The 22,594-nt window shown below is 38.2% G+C and overlaps 1 protein-coding gene and 1 long non-coding RNA gene across 3 annotated transcripts; one reads left to right on the top strand and one right to left on the bottom strand.

Moving 5' to 3' along the window:
- Nucleotides 1-1,662: 1,662 nt before the first annotated feature.
- On the bottom strand, nucleotides 1,663-18,340 carry HACD1 (3-hydroxyacyl-CoA dehydratase 1). Of its 2 annotated transcripts, none has more exons than XM_085227326.1 (7): nucleotides 18,208-18,340; nucleotides 14,784-14,901; nucleotides 13,706-13,724; nucleotides 13,538-13,626; nucleotides 10,900-11,021; nucleotides 8,421-8,599; nucleotides 1,663-6,898 (listed from the first exon to the last, which is right to left on the bottom strand). In XM_085227326.1, exons 1-7 carry the CDS (start codon nucleotides 18,333-18,335, stop codon nucleotides 6,816-6,818), a joined length of 738 nt encoding a protein of 245 aa, XP_085083452.1. In that variant the 5' UTR covers nucleotides 18,336-18,340; the 3' UTR covers nucleotides 1,663-6,815. The 2 variants fall into 2 exon arrangements, with proteins under 2 accessions (XP_085083452.1, XP_085083450.1); XM_085227324.1 differs by having other exon boundaries at nucleotides 13,538-13,620.
- Nucleotides 18,341-18,615: 275 nt separating this feature from the next.
- On the top strand, nucleotides 18,616-20,354 carry LOC116216744 (uncharacterized). Its single transcript, XR_004160118.2, has 2 exons — nucleotides 18,616-18,735; nucleotides 18,875-20,354. It is a non-coding gene; the product is annotated as an uncharacterized LOC116216744 (long non-coding RNA).
- The last annotated feature ends 2,240 nt before the right edge of the window (nucleotides 20,355-22,594 follow it).

Here is a 22,594-nt window from a genome sequence, read left to right as displayed (position 1 = left end):
CAGTAGAATGAACTGAAGTTTCACAGATAACTACTGTAAAAGATCCTTCTGAAAAGAACTATGGATTATTATTCTTAGCAGTATCACCTCACTTTGAATACAAGAAAAAGTAATGTTGCAGCATTTGCTTTGAGTTGGCTGCAAGGGCCAGTTGCAAGATCTACGATTTTGTCTTTGTCTCTGAGTGAAATCTTGATATTAATGGTTTTCCTAGACTAAACCTACACAATAAATTGTAATTTGTTGTCTCTGGAACTCAAATTTATTTCTTCCCTTCATGAAGTGAAGGTCTGTTCCATTTTATGCTGCGATTTCAAATATGATAGGTTGAGAGGCAGGTACACCTGGCTACACACCCAGGACGACATACCCACTTGAGAGGGCAGAAGAGTGCTTGGGGTGTGAAGAAGTACACTCTCGTCTGAATCTTTTTCAACTTATTATTTCTAACTTGTTCTACTGAACCTGGAACAGCCACTTCAGGGCAGGCAAAGTGCCATTTTAAGAGTGCAGTATGTGCAGAGACCGCCAAGAGACTGCATATGAAAATCAAAGTTGCTCGGTGACAGCATTCCAAGCCAGGAATGTCAAAGCAGCTGTGAGGGCTGATCTACCCTGCCTATTTTTAATTAGATATGTCATTGGCCCTAAATTAATTTCAGAAATAAAAGCTACTTCTGCAGATATATGAAGGAAGATTCTATGATTCCACTGGTTGGTATAATACAACAGCAGTGTACTGCTGGAGATTTTCTGGTCTTCTGGTGCATTCCACAGGGACCAATGACATTGCAAAGCTGTAGGCAGGTGAACTATCATGCAACAGCACATGCTCTCAAGGAGGTGCTAACAAGGAAGCTACTGCTTACATTTTCTTGTTGAATCTAGATTTATACAGTATACGCAAATGATTATGTCCCACCATGCTCCTGTTGAGATCAGCAGACACTGTTCCACTTGCTTCTGCAGAAATCAGACTGGTTTAGCTTTGATATGGGCCAGGACAAAAAAATCCTGTCTTATAAATTTAGATTAGAGTCTACTTCTGCAACTTTCAGATTAGGAGACCTTAGTCTCCATTACAAAAACTCTGACTAACAGGATTTAGCCCTTCTATGCAGTTAAAGTCCTCAGGGTTACAACCACTTGATTCCTAACTCAAAAGAGGTAGATGTGAATGCTCACATACTGCTTTATATTACTGTCATGGCAACAAAATCCTTCTAACTGCAATGTCGTTGTTATTCATGCAGCGAAGGACACAGAAGACGTTCACTGCCTCCACCTTCAAAGGTTAATACCACAAAAAGCTCTGTTCCAAAACATCAGAATATCCATTATTGTAATACCTATTTCAGCACCCTTGCAACGCAATTGTCTTCGCACAGACTGACTATAAAAGGCTATATGCCTTTTTTAATGCCCTATATTGTTCTGTCTTGTTAAAGAGAAGTGAAACCAATCTACTATCCACGTTTACCTATTTTAATGGAATACATTTCAATATAAAAAGAAGGCTTGAGATCTCAAGATTTGTGAAATAATTCCAGATACAAAGGAAAAAAAGTATTTGTAAACAGATATCAGTTTGGCATAATACTCTTCACTGCTATGTGAACTGATTTTACATGGTAACACAAAAAAACAAAGTACCAAATAGAACACAGTTTTAAACATCTTTTAATTGATGCATTTCTACAGTGCTACAGTGTTAACAATCTCTAAAACAAATATCTGAATCTCTAGCTCAACAAATCTTATAATCTTTGCAAATAAATAAGTTACTAAAAGTATCATAAAGTGTTTTCCTGTCTGTGTAAACTGCTAACTATAACATATTTCAGGAAAAACAACAATAATGAGCAGCTGCAGTGCATTTACACTTTTAAGAATCTTTAAGTACAATTCCATACATGGTACATTTAGATAAATATTTCTGTACTTACACTTTTACAAAGCCATCAATTGAAAGGACATAAAATACATTCAAGACTGATCAGAGCAGCAAGAACAAAAAGACAATGTTTCAGCTGATACATGAGAAAGTAATATGCATTTTCATTTTAGAACTCTAAAACCACTAGCAGCCGTAGACTTGATCTTGACAGCAAGTTCCTATAAGACAGCTAGAGTTATCCAACATTCAAGTTCTCTACACTCTGTCTTGATACAGACTTAAATTCACTTTTTAGACTTATTCACTTCTGTGACCTAAGAATTTACTGGATAAGTCTTCCGTATCTGGCAGTAAGGATGAATTAAGACCTGTAAAACTTTCTGTCTTACTGACGGCATAAAAGCTCCTCCATCAGTGGCTTACAATACCAGACACTGAATCAAAAGTACTGTACACCATTAAGGTGTGCTATTGTGAAAGCAAGTTTAAGGAACTATTCTTGGCAGATGCTAACCAAAGTTTAGTACTGAAGTTAACTTGAGCAAGGAAACACAAGAGCTTTGCAGAAACGTAAGGTATTTGTTTCTAAAATAGTCATTACAACATAGATTAAAACACTGTAATGGGCTACAGTTAATCATCTATAAAAATGTATGTTCACTGTGAATTGTAAACTGCTCATAAGTAATACATCATCCCAAACACACGCATCTTGAAATTAAATTTAATTTTCATCTTTTAATTTTAATCTCTATCTTTTGATTCAAAAACATTTAATCAATCCTTTATAAGGAACTGCAGACAGATTGCCTGCATAGAAATTTAGATTTATGAAGCCCCCCTGTCTTGTGCAGAATACTTACTTGTATACTTGTATTAATTTTCCTTCCTTTTTTCTCTAACACGGATTAAGCAAAGGCTTGATTCACAAAAACTGCTAATAAAGCAGCTACTTTAAACCACAGTTTATTGTAATGGCTCTAATTTATTCTCATTTTAATCTATTTAATAATCAAGGAAAAATCCAAATATCCACTAAGGTAAGCTGGTATGAAGAGTGCAAGTACCACAGTCAGATCAGTAGCTAGACCTAGATTTAAAATGCATATATTTATTTCTGGATAAGAAAAGATAGTTCCTTCTGCTCACAGAAAAGGTCTCCATTCCTTGTTAATTCCTTCTCAACTAGGCAATCTGCCTGTTACCATGAACCTGGCTGAGTGTTATGTTATGAATAGAAGCATACTGCACAATTTATCCAAGATTGTTGATTTTGAGCCACGTTATTGACAGCAGTGTGATACAGCTGTACTGGAATACCAGTAATTCAAAAAAATACGTGGTTATAGATGCAGATATAAACAGCTGAGTGAAGCACAAAACCTTTCTGTAACACACCCTTTGTGCACAGAGATCCTCTCAGCTGATCCCATTAGTTTCTTATGCAGAAGGCATGAGAGCACGTTTAGCTGCCTCTCTTCTCAATTTCTGCATAGACAGAAGTGAGAGAAATGACGCATATTAACCGCTGTTCACAACAGCCTCACTGATCCCCTTGGCAGCTAATGTGCAGGATGCAATTTCACAACATTATACTCCTTTGTACCAGCCATACCCTGATGTCAGGACTTGGCTTCCAGACGTGCAGGGCAGAGTTGTGAAATGAGGTGATTCACTCGGTCTGTCCTGGAACAGCCTTTCCCAGTGTAGGTTGAAGGGAACTTCAAGAAGTCCAAAAGTTTTCAAACAAACAAGCAAACAAAAAAACATCCTTAAGGACATACTTTGTATTAATCCATTCCAGAAGGCTTATACAGCACAAGTAAGAAAATACCTTTACACAAACATTTTGTTAAAGAATACATCAAAACATTATAGACATCGATGCTTGAATACACACGAATCTTTCATAAACAGGAGGATTTCAATGCTTTAGAAAACAAGGAATATTGCAGAGAGAAATACAAAAAAGGTACATGGCAAAAATAAGCTGGAAAGAGAGCACCATATGAAAATCATACTTAAATTTTTATATCCATTGAACAAGCTAATTAAATGTTTCATAGTATCATACTGAAGTTTAAGTAAGTTACACAGGATAGAATCGTGGCCCATGTAAGTCAATGGTAAGAGGACTGTACTCGGAATTATCACTACACTGGAGGACACATTAAGCAAAAAGTTTACATTGAGGCTTCAGTGCAGACTTCAATCAAAAGAGAAGAGGAAGAAAAGAAGACGATTCATTTTTTTTTATTTTGAAGTCCATGACAAGAAAACTAATCTACATGACAATCTCCCTGGTCTATGCAACACTGAATGCAGTAAAAGTAATTTTTAGCTTTATTCAAGAATCATTTAGCAAGACTTGCTGTAGTTGGAAATTACTTTTTAAGTTCCATCATTATGCTGTTGCTTTGTGAAAAAGATTTTAGCAAACAGTGCTGTATTTTTTCATATACAAAAGGATATAAAAATAGATCCTAGATTGCCATATGTAAGAGCCTTAAACCACAACGAAAACAAACGTAATATAGCTCAGGTATTCCTGTTATTACAGAAAGAGCATCTCATCCAATAAAAGATTTCAAAATCACTGACTGAAAGTATCCAACGCATTTTCAGGAAATTGATAGCTATGGTCTTCGGTGAGCTGCCCTGACAGTTAAAAAAAGAGACACATAACTTAATCTAATTGCATTTACTCCTATTTCATCACACTCTTCTGCTTGCTGAGAAATATTTCTAAAAAGTGCCACAATATTTGCTCCTCACGGACAAAACACAAGTAAAGTTTATAAAACTGTACTCTAAGAACTTGGGACAAATACAACTGCTAGTCTGAACGTGTAACACAAGTATTTTGCTAATCAGTACTGTAAATGTGGTTTATAATTTAAACTTTAAATACTTAGTTACATATAAAACTGAGAAGTAGTGAGTTAACTTATAGCACCTTTGTTCTAAAAACATAAAGATTATGCCTTTTAAAATTCTAAGGAATACAATTATTGTATCTCAAGTCCACACTATCATTTAAAAGAAATCTAATTTCCACGTAAAGAAGACATATAAGTGTGAAAAATTTAAGGCACAAAATGGAAATTGAGACTTCAGGATATAGTAAATCCTTCCTTTTTCATCAAATTGCCTGATGCATCAGAAAAAACACGCATCTCCAGTTTTCAAAATAAGTTGTACTATTATAGAATCATTGATGCTAAAAATGGAAACTGCCTATTCAAGTATGTAATACAAACTTCTTCCAAAGAAACATTATTTTCCAGTACTGGATTACATGGAACTTAAAATTTTCCAAGAAACTGTATACATGGATAAGCTTTACTGCATTGTTCTGTAACCTAACTGATTTCTTTGGTAGGAGCTTTCTCCTGATATTCTCTGGATATATAATCAGTCCTACTTACACTTTCACACTAACAAAGTCTCTTCCTTTTACTTGTATTTGTCACACAAGTAATTATACATACTTAATGTCTTAATCTTTCTGACTTCCTTCATAATTCAACTAATTTTTTTTCTACTCTTTTTTTTTTTGTTTTTTTTTTTAAGATTGACTCTACTCCTCACCCCTGAGCTACTCAAAATATAAAACTACTCTAGAAATGACCTCAGCAGTATCAAGAGTATTCTGATTTCCAGCTGCCTGATGCACTACTTCTGCACGTAACACAGTCTTCTTTTGACATCACTGAAGCAGGAAGCAATATTGTTGCTTGTTCTATTACAGGCATTATTACATTATTACTTTTCAATCTTCTCTCTCTCTCACTAAGTATCCACGTTTCCCCAAATGCATCATGTTTGCTTTGGTTCTCTTATGTAGCGTCCAACTCCTGTCTATATTTAATCCATACGTTGGACTTCTCCCACTCAGGTATCATACAGTGTCATCTGTAACGTTTATTAATATGCTGTAGATCCCTCTTGCATATTACTGAGGATGTTAATTAGCATTACATAATTCCATTATAAACAATTAATGGGGAGGGAGCAATTAAAATTACAAGATGGGATGATTCAAAGCACAGTTTATATTTTAAGGTACTACTTCAAATATATTTTATGCCTCTTAGCTTATTATGGGAAGTAAAAATATCTCACTATAACTACAGTTTCTAAATGCCATACCATCATTTTTCTGCATACATAATTAAATGTAGAATAGGAAGCAGTCCTCTTCTGCATGATTCCTGTTCCAGCCACTGACCATGGAAAGACTGGTCATGGTCACTCCTCAGCATAAGCTTTCAATCAGATAATATTGTATCTACTGTTTGACATTTCTTTTCAATTAGAAATGAAAATACAGAGAGATCCAAACTTGCACTGACAGTCAAGGATTCACCTCCTTTCATAAATCCTTCTGGAATTCTATAGTGTGATCTTGTAATTCAAAGAATGTTGAACAACACTCTAACAGTACTTAGAACTGTAAAGGTATCATTTAAAGTACAACTTAAATAACATTTAAGCCCCCTAGTCTATGAAACACATCATTACCTAATTTACGCTTTGTTTTCCAGAAGACACACTTTCAATACAGCTCATCAACTCTCCTTCTGTTCTTGATGAGGACTACAGGTCATAACAAGCCTTTCACAATAGAAAGCACATTAGCCAACTATTCAATTTGTTAAAGCTATTTGTCAGCCTATTGAAAATAAGAAAACAATATGTTTGAAGAAATAAACAATTAAAAATCAAAGTTAAACCAGAAACGAAAAGGTAATGTGATGATATATTAATAGTATAAATAATACAGTCCATGTTATTTTATACACAGTTGTTTATTCTTGTTCCATGTTTCAAAACTTGGACTCAGAAAAATCACAGGAAGTTTTGTTTTTTTTACCCTTGTTTTTCCATTAAAAGCACCATAATTACATGGCTCGATTCAATCGTCCTTTTCTACAATCACTTCTCCATGAAGCACCTTTCTTCTCTGCCGCAGCATGTGTAAGTAGAGTTGTGGAAATACTTGATCAAAGCATAAAAGAAAGCAAATTAGATGAAAAAAAATAAATCAGCAGATCACATTATGGAAAAATACACTTTTTCAGAATGAAAAACCAAGTAAAAATTATGGCACGATGTGCCACAGCTGGTCAAGGCAAATAATGAGTCATGAATTTTTCAGTAAGTTTGAAACAGTAATTACTCAGAAGTCAGACAAAGCCTTCTGAAGGAATACTGTTTTCATGGATGTTCCCTCAAAATTTTCTTTGTTTGAACCATTTTTTAGCAGTGCCTGAAGTCTTCAAACCTGTTCTCAGGAAAGAATGTTTGAACATAAGTTTTGAGGAGGATCCAAATTTACCCTACTTGTCCAATTATGAAAAGCTCTGTCCTTCTCCTGGCCTTACTGTATTACCTTTCTTCTGATTCATTTGATCAGAAGATTATTTTTAATGCATAGAAAACTGGACTTATTCCTGAAGCATGAAGTTATGCAGACAACTGAAAAACTGTTAGTAAATTATTATAACTTTTGCTTACTCTCATAAATTTCTCTCATTGGCCTCCATGATTTCTTGCAAAAAAAAACCCAAAACAACAACAGAAAAAAAAACAAAAAAAAAAACAACAAAAACCACCTTATCCATACAGTCAAAGTCCAGAATTTTTAGTCAGTTTCTTGAAGGAATACATTTTACAGATGCACAACACAGCTCCTTCTAGCTTCAGTTTTCCTGCTCCTCAGTGCTTCTGTCTTATCTCTTCCTTTATTCCTAGCCTCATAGTCCAGAATGACTAAAATATTCTACTTGCCCAGTTTGTTCTAGTTTCATTCTAGCAGTCATTGTGCTGTATCTAAATCAAGTTGCTTTCTCCTTGTCTGCACTGTTTGGCTGACAGAGAAAATAACTGCAGAAATTCAAGACAGATGGTCTCTCTAGACTAGCTTTTGTTAGGCAACTGATCTGTGGTGGCTCCTGGTATCAGGGTTTGAGGAAGATCTGGTTAAACATGGGACTGAAGTACATTCAGAGAAGTGTTTGAGGCAAGGTGTGGATTTCTGTGATAGAGGAATTTTGGAGAATTTTGTTTCATGTTTTTTCAAAGTATGCTCAAATGGTGATTTTCAAAGTTCACACATAAATGGATACTAATAGCAAGAAAAAGAAGGTGAATGTCTGAATCTTGCAAGAAAATCTTTAAGTCATTGCTTCAAAGCAGCAGAGGCACTAGAAATTCTTGGAGACAACTACAGACACTTCTGTATTTTAGAAAAAGTATTTTTACTTGTCCATGACCATAGATTTTTTTTTTTCCACTGAAACTTTTAAGATGTTCTGAAGTAGATAACAGAAAGTAAAATTTTGGTTTAAACAATTAAAGCACAGCAACACTTGGAACAACAGAAAGCAAGCTTTTAGAGTAGAAAGCATCTAGGAAATCTAACTGCAGGCTGCGTTGTCTGCATTGCTGATAATTGATTATTACATTGTTAGTGTTATAAAAGCTAATTACTTAAGCTAATATTAAAGCTAATACTTACATGGTATATAGGAGAACATGACAATAATTAGGAAGTAATAGTAGTCAAAGGAGACATTGTATTTGTTGGGGAGTCTCAATGAATACATCCCTGTTTTCTTGACATATGGTAAAGCAGCATATATAGTCAGCAGTTCACCCGCAACTCCAGCAGGATACAAAATGATAAAAAAGTTGTATCTGCATTTAAAAAAAAAAAAGAAAAACACCATGTGAGAAATGCCTCATGAATTTAAAAATTGCAATAGGTTGGAGTATTACTTCACCAAAATCAAGAAGCATATCCTGGAAGGCGCAGAATAACAACTTCAGTTACTTTTGTTTGCAAAGAATGCATTCCCACGTCTTTTTATTTAAAAATAGAGAATATCAGAATTTGGGCATGTCTGTCCTGCACTAAGAAAACCATTCTCCAAATTTGTACTCTCCAATACTGTTGTTTTTTTTTTAAGTATGTATTTTTTTATTTACTGATCTTGCTCCCACCGTCAGAGATATGACTAAGAGCGGAAGTGGATCCCAAATTCAGACAACCTATCCATCCTTGCCACAGCACACGCACGCTGTGTCAGTGCTACGTGTCGTAATTTATTGAAGAAACTGGAAATGGTGAAATATCAGAAGCCCGTTTTACCAATTGCCACACGGGAAATTGAAGTAGTAGTAACAGTAACAGTGGTAGTAGCAACATTAACCATTAATGGAAATTCAAAATGAAAGAAAATGAGAGTGCCAAAAATTTAGCAGATCCATTTCAAAATAGGCAGACTATGTTCAAATAAAGGGCAAACGTACTGATTTTAAAGAAAATGTGGCTTTATTGCCATAGGTCACGTTAGTGTAGACATAATAAAAAATGTCATCAACAGGGTTTCTTTGTCCTTGCGCGCAGTGCATCCCGTAGATTCTAAGCAACAGCTCTGAAGTTCACACAGGGAAGTGTGAATGATGGCAGTGAGGGCCATCATATAGAGTGTGTGAGAAATGTTCAGTCTGCATTACACGACCAAAAGAGAGGAGATCCCAAATGGTAGCAGCTGAACATGAAATCCTCTTAGAAGCCAATGGGCTTAGAGGAGTCACAGGTCAGAGAGCAGGTATGTGAGGTAAAGGCAGGCACTATTGCCATGACTTACACACAGACTGTCTCTGTACAGTGAAAAAAAGCCAACAAAGTAAATATCCCAAGCTAACATTTAGATCATACCCATACCATTGCCATTGCCTGTGGACAGGTAAATGTTTTAAAATTATTTAATAAAAGTTAAAGATTAAAAAAGTTCAGCTCCTTGGGAATACTGAATTTATGCTCTGTTGTGCAGTCTGATTCCCTGTAAATCTTGATAGGATATTTTGAACTCCGTGAAAAGATATACATTTTCAAATATTTTGTTACTGGACTTCACAAAACACCTCTGCTGTGAGAATGGCAGCTCCCAGAACTGCATATTATAAGGAAAAAAAATTCAACCATTCAAGATCCACTGACTTGGTGACAAAAAGCATAACTGTCAATATAGTAATTTCTGAATGCATTTCTCCTTCTGAAGCCTACAAAAACATCATTAATGAAGCCAGACCTGATTCTTTGTAAGTCTGACATTTGTTGCTTAGACATTACCAAACCTACCACCTTCAGTATTAACAAAAACAATCACATCTTTTAAGAATGGACAGAATCATCGGACACATCAAAAAAGTGCATCAGAAGCATCAGAACCGCATTATCTACAAAACACAGGCAAGGAGAAGATGCAAACGAACTCATTAAATGAACATATCACCCAACATATCATGCCAAATGTAGGAAAGGTATTTTCTTTCTAACAGTGGAAGTCTGTCTTGAACTCTATCTACATAGATTGTTACTCTTCCAGTTAAACCTCCTGATAAGCACGCAGTGTCTGTAAATTATCTGGTATAGTGACAGACCTGAATTGTGTTTCCAAATCAAAGTGGTTTTGATGCAGAACAACATTTTACGTGGGCTAAACTGTGTCAATATTTAGTTTCACTACATCGATAAAACATTACAAAGCTCTGATAGAGCACAACTTCTTATAAGGTAATATAATTTATTTAAAATTAGTGACAGCAGCTCCCATTATTTCAAAGATGTTAAGTCTACAAAGACTAATATGTGCTTAATTTTAGGCATAGCAGTTAGAAGGATCTCAAGGAGTCGTACTGGAAGTTAAAAGGTGACTCCAAAGATAAGGAAAAAATACGAAAGTAAATTAAAACAGAGTTTAGACCACAAGACACAGAAAGTGAGGAACAAATCACATCCAAAAATATCAACTAATTGTTTTTAACATTTTAAACGGACTTACAATAATCTCAAATACAGAAAGCAACCAGCTTGCACTCTGCTGACACGTAACCAAAGCTCAAACATCTGCTCTCCTGTGTGTTAGCTCAGCATGCGTGGAACTAACATGCACAGAACCACGACAAACTGAAGTGCAAGACATCTCCACCTGGCCCATTTAATGAAGTATGGCAAATGGTTGAGCAGGTTGAATGTGTAGAAGGAATATCGAGTAATCTCTGTCACAGTCCATACGACCAGAAAAAGAATAACGCTCTCCTCATTCTGGATCTGCAGAAGTATAAAGAACCAACACGTTCTTCATCCTTAAGCTTCTTTTCTGAGTAAACTGCAACAGACTTCTGTTTAAGATATATGGAACAGAACTAACACCTTGTAAAGAAAGACAATGTTGGCATAAAAGTGACATGCTGAAACAATTACTACGAGGTGTTCTATATCATATGTATTTGCTAACATACAGACACTTTGCAAACTGAGCAGCCTTTACCCACTGTGCAAATTTAGAAAAACAGAACTAATATTTGAGCTTATTCCTTCTCTTCAGCTGCACTTTCGCTATGCTGTTTCCCCGCTTTATTTGTCTTGACTTGCTTGTTTATTGCTCCTCAAAATAGTAAAATGAAAATACTACGTAATGTATATTCTTTTCATGATCAGCTTTTACCCATTCCACATTTCACTATTACTTGTCTTTAGCTAGATTTTCTCTTACTTTTCTGTAATCTAAACTGCCACAAAATTTTGGATGAAAGGAATTGTTTAGTCTACTAACTGAGCTTAGTAACAAATCAAACTAGGCTGCAAGGAGTTGGAAAAGATGATCGCTCACTCAAGAGTGGTTCGTATATTAGGAGTTTGGGGTAAAATTGTTCAACTCTTCTGTTTAAGGTTTATACTCTGAGTCATTAAACTGCCTCATCAGTAGGTAGCACATTTATCTGCTGCTTCAAAATAGAAATTATTTTTCACTGTAAGTGAAAAAATAAACAGAAGTCCTCAAATTCAAAGAAGGCACGTGGGGAAGAAGCACTACATTCTTAGAAGAATTACATGCAAGTTAATGTGGTTTAAAAGTAATTTTCTTTAAAAGGGTGAATTTTATACAATTCCATGCCTGAAGGTTGAAAAGCTCCAGAGATGTCTTGAAATAAAATAATGTAATTCTGTTAAAATGACAAAAAAAAAAAAGCTTTTTTTTTAAATAAAATACTACATGGTGACAAAGTTTAATACATCATAAAGATGTAAGTGATCATCATCTCATAAAATTGCACCTTAATGTGTCAGTCAAAGATGCACCTTCAGTAAAAGGATCTCACAAACATCCACAAAATAGAAAGGAGATAAAAGAATATCTCCAAACTCACAAACAAACAGCAACCACAAACAGATAAGCAAAGGAAAAGACAGAAGTAGGTTGTTCATAACCTCATGTGATTACAAGCAAACATTGATAACCCAAACTTGGATTCATGCCACAGCACTGAATCCAACCAGAAGTGCTTTAAATAAGTATGCAGAGAATTCCTATTTGTTGCCCTGCAAATCTCCAGTCGATTAAAGAGGTCAAGGTTTGGCTATTATCACTACCATGCCTCTCACCACCTAGCATGACCCCAAAAGTTCATGCCTACTAAGCAGTAACAGCGTGAAATGCAATCAGCCATACATTTAGATGTAGTCTTCTTGGACACAGTTTGACCTACTGTACTGAAGACTGAGGAGACAAGAGAAATGACAGGATTTGCTAAAGATTACTACTGCACTGCAAATGATAAAAAGCGGCAAAAAGCAGCATTATATTCCAGCATTCTTAAAAACAATCAATATAAAAAAAAAATAGTTAATAATTGATACTTTTTTTCTTAAGAAAAAAATGAAAGTACTGAAAATGCTTAACTTAAACAGAAAACAAAAACAACTCAGAAACGTATATTTTGTGTTTAAAAAAAAAAAAAATAGTAAAGGAAAAAATGGAGTGTAGAGAACTGAAACTAAGGGATTTGACAACCGAGGCAGTAATTACAGCATCTCACTGGCAGACAGGCACGTGCCATCTGCTGGTGAGACAGTTTAATGGCTCAGCTTTTTAAATTTAAAGGAATAGAGGAGCACAAACTCAGAATCTACCCCTGAATTCTTACATACCCTTCACAGAAAGCAAAATGCATATCCTACCTCTAGTTACATGCAGTCTGCTTGTTTCATTCTGCTAACAAATCACTAGATTTATAATAACCACCTACAGCCAGGCAAATAAATCACTGACATTTATTCAGGACTTTAAGTGTGCCTTTGGCACGCTGAAAAATTTGATAGATTTTTAATGAAAACAATGCAGTATGCAGGCTATCAAATACTGATATTACATTACATTACATTAAAACCTTGGGAAGGTTCCTAAAGCAAATTGCAAAATTACATGTATATTCACGTTAATTCAATTTAAGTCATATTTTTATTTAGATATATTCAGAAATTGATAAATCACATTCTTGAAAGACAACATGTGACACGATGGTATGTTTGCAGGTGAACAAAAGCACTGGTCATTGATCGCACTTATCAGACCAGAGCCGGCACGATGCTACAGACACGGCTGTTTAACAGCTAAAACCCAGACCACCCTCCTGGGGAGAAGCACATGAATTCAATCCTGTAACTCCAACTTCTAAACTGAACTCAAGTCTATAAGCATTCTCTGTAATTCGTCTCCCTGGCGAAAAAAGAACTGTATTAATAACTCCTTAGTAAAAACTCAAAACAATTGCTCATGCACATACCTGTTTTATACTATGCGCAATGAACCACACCATGAAGATTCTTGAACTCACTTGGACCCCAGTCACAAGCACAGATGTGTGAACTATTCCTTGAAAAGAGAAACATGTTATCTCTGCTCCACAACTGATGTTTCATTTGGCTCAGGAGAAACTAAAGGAAGAACTCACCAACTGCACAGTGGACTACCTGTAAACAGAAATAAGTTAAAGGTTACTGATTTACAGCGTGTTACTATCTGTACTACAAACACAGGCTTTTACGTACTTACATAAACTCAACCTTAATTTTTACAGTTGTTTTTTTCCTCCAACTAACATTTCACATGTTACACATAAATACACATAAAAGCACCAGTAACCAGTGCTGTGATGAGTTCAGCCTAAACTGTGAATGTGAGATTTATTTTCCTAGTTTTGTATGTTGAATATTTAGGTATTTACAAACTGTTTACTTTTTCAACTGGTAAACTCCCATTATTTTACCCAAATAATAATTTTACAGAACAATGTGGGAGGAGTCATACAAGGCATGCAAAATGCATAGCAATTTTACAACCTTCTGTATTCGTTATGGATTAATTAATTATTATCATTTCACTAATTATAGCTACGAATCTTCAGATTTATTTTCTGGTCAGTGATGCTTAGCAAACAGAGTGCTTTTCATTATTGCCATGGATTCAAGTGGAATTATTATTGTGGAAGTTTAATAGCATAAAAGCCTATGACAGCTGGCCTTGTGATTTTAAATTGCTGTTTGAATGACAGATGTTATGGGCAGATTGAGAAAAAAAGCCAAAATGTAGAAAAGAGCTTTTTGCTGTGCCTGAAAAAGAATCACAACCGCTCAATATACCCAATAGCTTAGTTCTGTAGATGTACCATAAATTGAAACCACAAGTGCACAATTGGCCCAAGTCACGCTGTTTCAAAAATGCTGTGAACAACTCATACAGACCCTGTTGTGAGGAGATACCCAGGACATGCCAATCCAGTCTGGGAATAAGCAGAAGCAAAGAAGTTCCCAGGGAACATCTGATTTAAAACCAATATTACAGTCAAGTTTCAAAAAAAAAAGTGCTCATTTATTTCAACAAATCTCATTGCTCTCACACACAAAAAAAAAAAAAAAAGGATAAAACATCTTTTAGTACTCATATAATATTTTGATATTAAATTCATGTTAATAATGTATTTGCCTATGATATGCAGAATCCAGAAAAATAAGCTGATGATTGAAATTTACCTCAAGCAAAGCGAATGTCTGGAAAAATTTAAGTATCTTTTGCACGCTTCTGAATAAACCTCTGTGTGTTCCTCTCTGGATATAAAATCGTGCCATGGCAATACCCAATACCAACCACCTACAAAAGAAAGAGAATGGATACCTTTCATATAAAAATTCTAAAGCTTTCCATCTAATATAAATAATTTAGTACTATATTTTCTTACTGAATACCTTTGCGTCTTCACTTGTTGGTGTTCTTAGGAGATTATTAAAAATATCCTTAGACCTAAATATTATGAAATGTTATATTAACATTAAACTTCTTAATCTCTTAACCTGGAAAAGGATAGAGAAGGATTTCTTTACCTTCAGAGAAATTAACTTGAGTTACTTAACCCAAGGGCCCGACAGACTTTTCACTAGCAGCGACTATATATTTTCTACTACTAAATCCTCACACATCTTTACTGTGGATTACTGTTATTTGAACTCAGATTTTGGGTCTCAGGTTTGCACACACAAAAGACTGTCACCTGTGCACACTGTTTTCACATTCTTCATTACCCTTTAGCACCTCAGTTTCAAAACTGACAAGTGACCACCATGCTTCTGTTCTACAACTCAGAGGTGCTGAGAAGTCACCTCAGAAAAGTAGATTCTGATGTGTTGAAAGACCCATGCTCTGTGCTCCTGGCTTCCAGAGATGAGAATATTAAACTAATGCATTTGAAGGTGTTGGCTAATTTTTCCAAATTTTTTTTTAAGGAATCAATACATTACCAACTGATGGATCAACTGATCATCCTTCCAGTGTGAATGCAGTAAGGTATCTCTTAGTCAAAGTGAAATGTGATATAAAATTCAAACTGAGATCTCAAATGAAAATGAATTAAAAAACCCCATTTCACAACCACAGTGGTTATGACTCCCACCTCTCATCTCAGATCTAGAGCAACAACCCAAGGTACGCACAATTGCTTCCACATAATTAATCCATGTTTATATAACTAACTTTTTCCAAACAATGTACCATATGTTCTGTTACTAATCCAGAGTTACACCAAACATTCTTACAAACATCACACTAGGGATCCTTGAAACAACAGGTTTAAATCCACAAAGGCTAAGGATAAAATGTCTTTAATTGACTTAAAGGCATAGTGAGAACTACAAGTGATATTTTCAGGGTTGAAAATGAAAATACATAAATTGCAATAACATTAATTTAACTTCTCGTCTGAGGATAGTCAGGAACAGTCATTCAGTTCTCTTATCCCCCATAGAACCATTGCAAGTAAAGCTGTACAGCAACATGAACTGTGGCTAAGGAAGGCCCAACGGAAACAGCAGTGGAGTCTGAGAAATATTCTGAGACAGATTTGGTGAACATATAAATATTCAGGAAAACATTTACATAAGCATTTGGATAAAATTTTAACTCTTTCCCTGCTCTTATACTCTTCCCTATGGATAAGACACTGGCTAAACCTGATAAGCAGATAGCAGGAAAGATGGTTATGTGATCAGACACATTATAGTGTAACAGCATGAGTCCTGCATGGATTGTAACAGCTCTGTGTTCCCCTTGGATGGTACACACTTCAGCATCAGTCCCGTGACAACTGGCACACACAGTGCCTACTACTGCACTGTCCTTTGCTTTGTTCAGTCCAACAGTGCATGATAGCATGTCAAATCTATATACAGCCAGACTTCCCCATACTGTAGGAATGATTCCTTTCCTTCACCCTTCTGCTTTAATCTCATGAATCCAGTCTGCCAGAGCTACAACACTTATGCCCTAAAAAATTACTCAGATTTTACAGCAGATTTTAAGTCTGAATATACTGATTTCAGGTTGTCTCCCACCACAGCCAGATGAGGAATTATTGGAATCTCACTGCCAGTCCTTCACAGCCAGGCTGCCATTTTACAATGAAGTGTGTGACAAGGGGAAAGTGACAGTGAGTTTCTATCCAGCTGGCTGGATGGGTGGTGATAGCAGCAGCTTGAAAAGTCACGTTACATCTCATCTAAGCAGACGCTTTCCTCACTTTCCTCTGTCACAAAAGGTCTGCAGAGAGCAGTCTTGGGCTACACTCAGATGCAAAGACTGAAAATACATTTGTCTTAAATAATTATTGGGAGATTTGGAATCTCTGACAATTATTTCATTTAGCCTTTCACTGGCTTTGATTTTGGAATTCAGGAAAGTAGTAGTGAATATTGTAAATCAGCAGGTGGTGTAAAAGAATTAGTGTAACAAAGATGAAATTTTCAGTTGGGACTTTCAGTAGAGCCAGGTATTGACGTGTCATTTTTATCTCTGAATGCGTCCCTCTAATATTCATTAGAAAGAAAGATAAAATGCAATTCTGCATGAGGTTGGTTGTTAACACACGCTTCTACATCAGACAGGCAGTTACAGTTCTAGAAATACTTTACCATACTGAACTCCTTGGAGAACGGCACCATTCTTGTTTACAGATGGTGCCCCAGTGAAATGTTTCTCTCCTTCAAAATTTTATTTTTCACTTAAACTGTAACCTGTTTGAAAAAATTATAAGAATGTGTTCCTCTCTCTTAATACTCTGCTTTCACACAAACTGCGCAGGTGAGCAAGTCTAAATCCCTGGAGGCGGGGGGGAGGATGAAGGAAGAGAGACAGAATCAGCACCTCACCCCAAAGCTAAGTGTTCAATGATCTTTTACATACGTATAAAAGCCACATGAACTCTGACTCTTGCCATGAAGTGGAAATCAACGGAGGGTTTTTTTGGCACACACGTGACACGCATTAGTTAGTGGAACAAAGTTTCAGAAATGGAAATACCTGCTTCAGGCACTGAGGGTATAAACCCGAACGCTTGCATCATCCTTCACCCAAAACAAAGTCATTCCCCTCAGCACTCCACACGAGCCCACAGGCGCCTGCAGCCCAACCTCACACCGCCGCAACGACAGCAGGAGCCGAGTGCCATAGGAGCGGCCCCGCTGCGAGGCTTTCTGCCTCGCACGGCTCCGGCCCGCAAACCGCCAACCCGGCCGAGCCCCGGAGCCCCTCCGGCACCGAGACGCCGCCAGGAGCTCGGATCCCCCCGGAGGGCGCGGGGCGGCCCGAGGGCGGTTGGCGGTGGCAGGAGCAGGCTCCGTGGGCGCAGCCCGCACGGCACCCCCGCCGGCATTCCTGGCCCGGCTATACTTAACCTCCGCCACGGGCTCCGGGATGACGCGCTCGCTGCTGGTAACGCTGCACCGTATTAGGCAATGCCGGGCAGGCGAGGGCTCGCCCCGCTCACCGCGGCTCCCCGCCGCCCGGGGCCGCGTCCCCGCCGTCCCGCGATCGCTGCCGCCCGGTCCCCGGGCCGAGCTGCCCCGGCCCCGCCGCTCCGCGCCCGCCCGAGGCGCCGCGCCGCCGCCCGCCCGCCCGCCTCCCGCTCACCCCGCGGTCATGGCGATGTTGTAGAAGATGAGCCAGGCCGTGGCCAGGGCGCCCAGGCTCCTCTTCTTGCCGTTCTCCTTCTCCTCCACAGAGCCGTTGCCGCTTCCGTCCTCCTCGCTGGACGCCATGGTTCCCCGCGGGCAAGGAGCGCAAAGCCGCGGGGAGGAGGGGCTCCCTCCGCGGCGGGGCTGAGGCCGCGCTGACAGCTGGACCTCGCGCTGTCTCTCACCCCATCTGTCTTCCTCGAGGGCCGCTGCCCGCCGCCCGCCGCTCACATGGCGCCGCGCGCTCCTCCCTCCGCCCCTGTGGGGCTCCCGGGGCACGCCCGCGAACGGGAGGGCGGAACGGCCTCAGAGGGGGCGGCCGCCGTTGCCCATTGCCGATCGCCGCCGGGCAGCCCCTGCGGGCCCCCAGCTGGGAGCTGCCATAGAACCATCACTAAGGCTGGGAAAGACAGCTAAGATCACCTAGGCCAGCTGTCAACCCATCACCACCACGTCTGCAAGTTCTTCTACACTTCTAGGGACGGTGAGTCCACCACTTCCCTGGGCACCTCGTTCCAAAACCTCAACACTCTTTTGGACATTTTTCCTAATATCCAACCTGAACCTCCCCGGGGCAACTTAAGGTCATCACCTCTCATCGTATCACTGTTAACTCCTTTCAGGTGAATGTAGAGAGCGATGAGGTTTCCCCTGAGCCTTCTCTTCTCCAGACTGAGCAATCCCAGTTCCCTCAGCCATTCCTCATAAGATTTATGCTCCAGAGCCCACACCAGCTTTGCTGTCCTTTTCTGGACATGCTTCAGGGCCTTGATGTCTTCCTTGAAGTGAAGGACCTCAAAATGAATACAGTACTCAAGGTGCAGCTTCATCAGTGCCAAGCAATTACCCACTCAAATGGCAGCAACAGAAAATACCGGGGATCTTAAAAAACACTCTAAACTATGAGATTATTTGGGGAGAGGATGAGTGGATGGGCTTTGTGCTGAGAGTGTCAGCCCAGAGGTTGACTGTTGGCACAGCTGGAGGGAGGAGCTGGAGGAGCTCTGCTTCATGGCATGTCCCAGGATCACCCTGAGGGTATGCGAGAGGCTGAGGCAGACACCTGATGAGGGCACACAATCCTTTGTAGAGCCTGAAGAGAACCCAGCTTACGGACTGAAGGATAAGATTCGTGTATGTATGTTGTCTTAAACTGTGAATCTGCAACCTTTGTGCATGGGAACAGCAACTGGACAGGGAGTGGTGCTAGTTCTGGACCTGGAGAAGTATTGCTGTGAGCTGTGGTACTGAGACATGGCCTCGCTGAGGCGCAGGCCATATTCACTCCCCTGATGCTTGTCTCTGTGCTAACAGCCAGCAGCTCTGAATGGTGGACACACAGCTTGGGACTCCTTATGTCCACAGCACAGCACTGCAACCACTGCCATGTGGGGCAGATCTCTCAAACACAGGCACACAGATACAAAAGTGTGCCATTTCAGAGTCAATTCTGAAATACTATTTTGTCAATCGCAATGAAATTCAAGAATTCGAGTCTACCTCCTTTACATGGGGAAAAGGATCTCATTGTTTAAACACTCAGATCTCAGCCTATATATAAGGTTAGCAGATGTGCCATGCAGAATTTCAGTCTCTCCTCATCCTCACCAAAGCGCACAAGCAGATTTCAGTTTTCAGCTTCATACCGTGCAGGCGAGTACTGCAGCAAACAACACCATATATGTGCTGCTAAGACCACAGTAAGTACCAGAGTTATGTGTATACACAGGCACTTTTCATATTCAAGTAGTCATCAGTTGAGAATCCTGTAGTTAGAAAACCTAGACAGAGGAATTTACACGCAGGACTGTAATAAATGACCTAATTCAAAACCTTTTGCCAACTTTGTGCTTGAGGCGAAAGTGAAGAAACAACGTAGCAGGCAAATATGTAGTTAATATGAGCCTAACTTTCATCATGTAACACTTATAAGTTAGTTCCAACTGTGTAGCTTTCCAAAAAAATTTTCATATTTACTAATTTTGTGTGTCCCTGTAGCTAATACATTTTTTTCCCCCACAGCTTTCAATTCTTTCTTCAGACCTTCCCAGCTTCTTTGTTTTCACAATGCAGTTTTGAAATGGATACAACAAATTAAACACGTGTTATGTGAACAGTGTTTTTGTCTGAACTGAATTAGCCAGCTTGGAACTTCACTGAATGGCTTTCTGATCTTAAATTATGACACAAAGGGGAACACACTGTTTAATCTAGATTCTTAATGTTAATTGTGATTTTTGAAACATTATTAGTTAGCCATTTATCTCTGAAGTTTTTTCCACAGTATATTCAATGAAACAAATCCTATTTGCTTTCTGAAGTAGGATTTTTCAGTTTTAAAATCCCTCCTTGGATGTTTTTCATACTATTGTACAGGATCTTATGAAATCTGATCAGCAATGGTGGATATATTTTCATTAAAAATATTACTATCACTCTCATTACTTATTTTCTCAAGATCATTGATGCTGCATACACAAATTATTTGAAATATAATCCTATGTCTTGAACTGATTTACTCAATTAAAAACCCATATTTTGATCCATGGAGATACTGTGTTCCTTGGACCACAACTATTCACATCATTGGTAGTTCCCATGTTCCTCCTGCCCTGTCTTTACTGAATGCTGCTAACAAACCTTAATAGGACAAAGTGTTGAGAGGACAGCCTTATATATAGTACTTTCTCATCACTTCAAGTTTATGGTAGTAATCAATGAGGTATTCAAGGGTGAATACAAGTAATCAGAATTTAGCTACGTCTAGATTGAACAACACAGCATTTATGCACTTTCTGTTCATTTCAGCCAGGTGCATCTACCTATGATATCCTTTACTGCTATTAGAATAGGATAGGAGATGCTTTCAAAAGATGTAGTGTAGAATGGTTTGCATGTCTTGTGGAAAGTACTAGATGTCTTCCTGTTTGGTGCATCTGAAGCAGTAAGAGTTCTGCAATGTTATCACAAGATAAATGATTCACATTAAGGCTCTGACTAGTTTATCAGCCAGTGAAGAGGGAAGAAAAACAAGTGTCACGAACACTGGCTGAAGTACAAGTTTATATCCCTAATATGAAAATATGAAAATGTAAAAATTCTAGTAGGAACATTTAGAAGTCATTGTATGTATGAAAACGGTTGATTCTATGTATTCAAAACACACTGGTTTGAGCTGCCATTGTGTATTGTCCTATTTTGTCCTCTTCAGAAACAAAAGTATAATTCAAACTGCAGTGTTGAAGGATGCACATGTGAAAGGGAGATGAATACCCCCTTATGTGAGATGGCTTTATCCAAAGTCAGTGTGCTTTTAGTTATAATAGACAAATTGGATTTTGTACAATAAATATTTTCTTTATGGGATATTTTAAACTCTACCATTGTTTAACAATCCTGACATTTTGTTGCACTGTTAGGCTTGGATAGACCAGTCCCACAGTCTGTGTAATCAGCTTTTCTGTACACCATGCCAGCAGGCTCTATCAAAAACTAACTCTGCTAATGTTCTAATTGTATGGAGGGGCATAAAAAATGCTTACATCTCAAAATGAGTACCATTAACTTTAACAATACTGTTCATGTGGGTAAAGCAGAGTATATTTTTAAAATGAACTGTTACTACAAGCAAATTCCATTCTGAATAGTATGCAATATTGCTCTTAAACAAAGAAGCTTTGTTTTGTGGTCAACACATATCGTGTAGCTTTGTCACAGGGCTCACAGAACACACAATTTAGTCATATTAAAAATGCCTTTTGATTTACAGTATGTTTCTACAGTAACTTGCTTGCATGACCACTACAATCTCGATAAAGGATATCGTGACCATTGCTAGTTTCGGAGCACACACAGTCTTTGCTTGCCGTTTAGCTTTATTTCAAGTACTTGAGTTCATGAGGACTCTTCATCAAGGGTTTCAATGTAAAACTCTCATTTTGGTCAGTGAAAGCATTTCTATTTTCTTTGTTAGAAGAGTGGTAGAGATTAATTTTAACCTTCTCATTGGTTGAAATCTGGTCCAAGTGTTCAGCAAAGATGAGTGACCATATTGGGTGTAGTTGGTTTGGCCACACTAAGAACAGCTGTTGGTGCCAAAAAAAGCATTAGGACAAGTGGTTCTTCATGGCAGCGTCAGGAAACTGGCACAGAGTGATGCTGCTGCCAGCATCTCAAGAAAGCTCAGGCACCCACCAGCTCACACATTATCTGCTTCCTATAGGAATATCACAAAGTATCATTATAAGCTTACTAAAGCAAATAGTATAGCCACTACTTTTGTTTACCTTTGGTGAACTTGTTATCACTTAAGAAAACTGCAACATATAAACATATAAACATGT

This window comes from Meleagris gallopavo, chromosome 6 (genome assembly GCF_905368555.1).
Source record: "Meleagris gallopavo chromosome 6, MGAL_WU_HG_1.1, whole genome shotgun sequence".
NCBI classification, from domain to species: Eukaryota; Metazoa; Chordata; class Aves; order Galliformes; family Phasianidae; genus Meleagris; species Meleagris gallopavo.
The sequence above is the reverse complement of the archived record's forward strand: the minus strand, read 5'-3'. Positions and strand labels throughout refer to the sequence as shown.

Excerpts from the sequence above, each read along its gene's own strand:
- HACD1 (XM_085227326.1), bottom strand. The coding sequence starts at position 18,335 with ATGGCGTCCAGCGAGGAGGACGGAAGCGGCAACGGCTCTGTGGAGGAG. Across the intron at positions 8,600-10,899 it reads TACTTCATTAAATGGGCCAG|ATACAACTTTTTTATCATTT; the intron begins GTGGAGATGTCT and ends TTTTAAATGCAG. Across the intron at positions 6,899-8,420 it reads CATGTTCTCCTATATACCAT|TATTTCCACAACTCTACTTA; the intron begins GTAAGTATTAGC and ends GCTTTGATCAAG.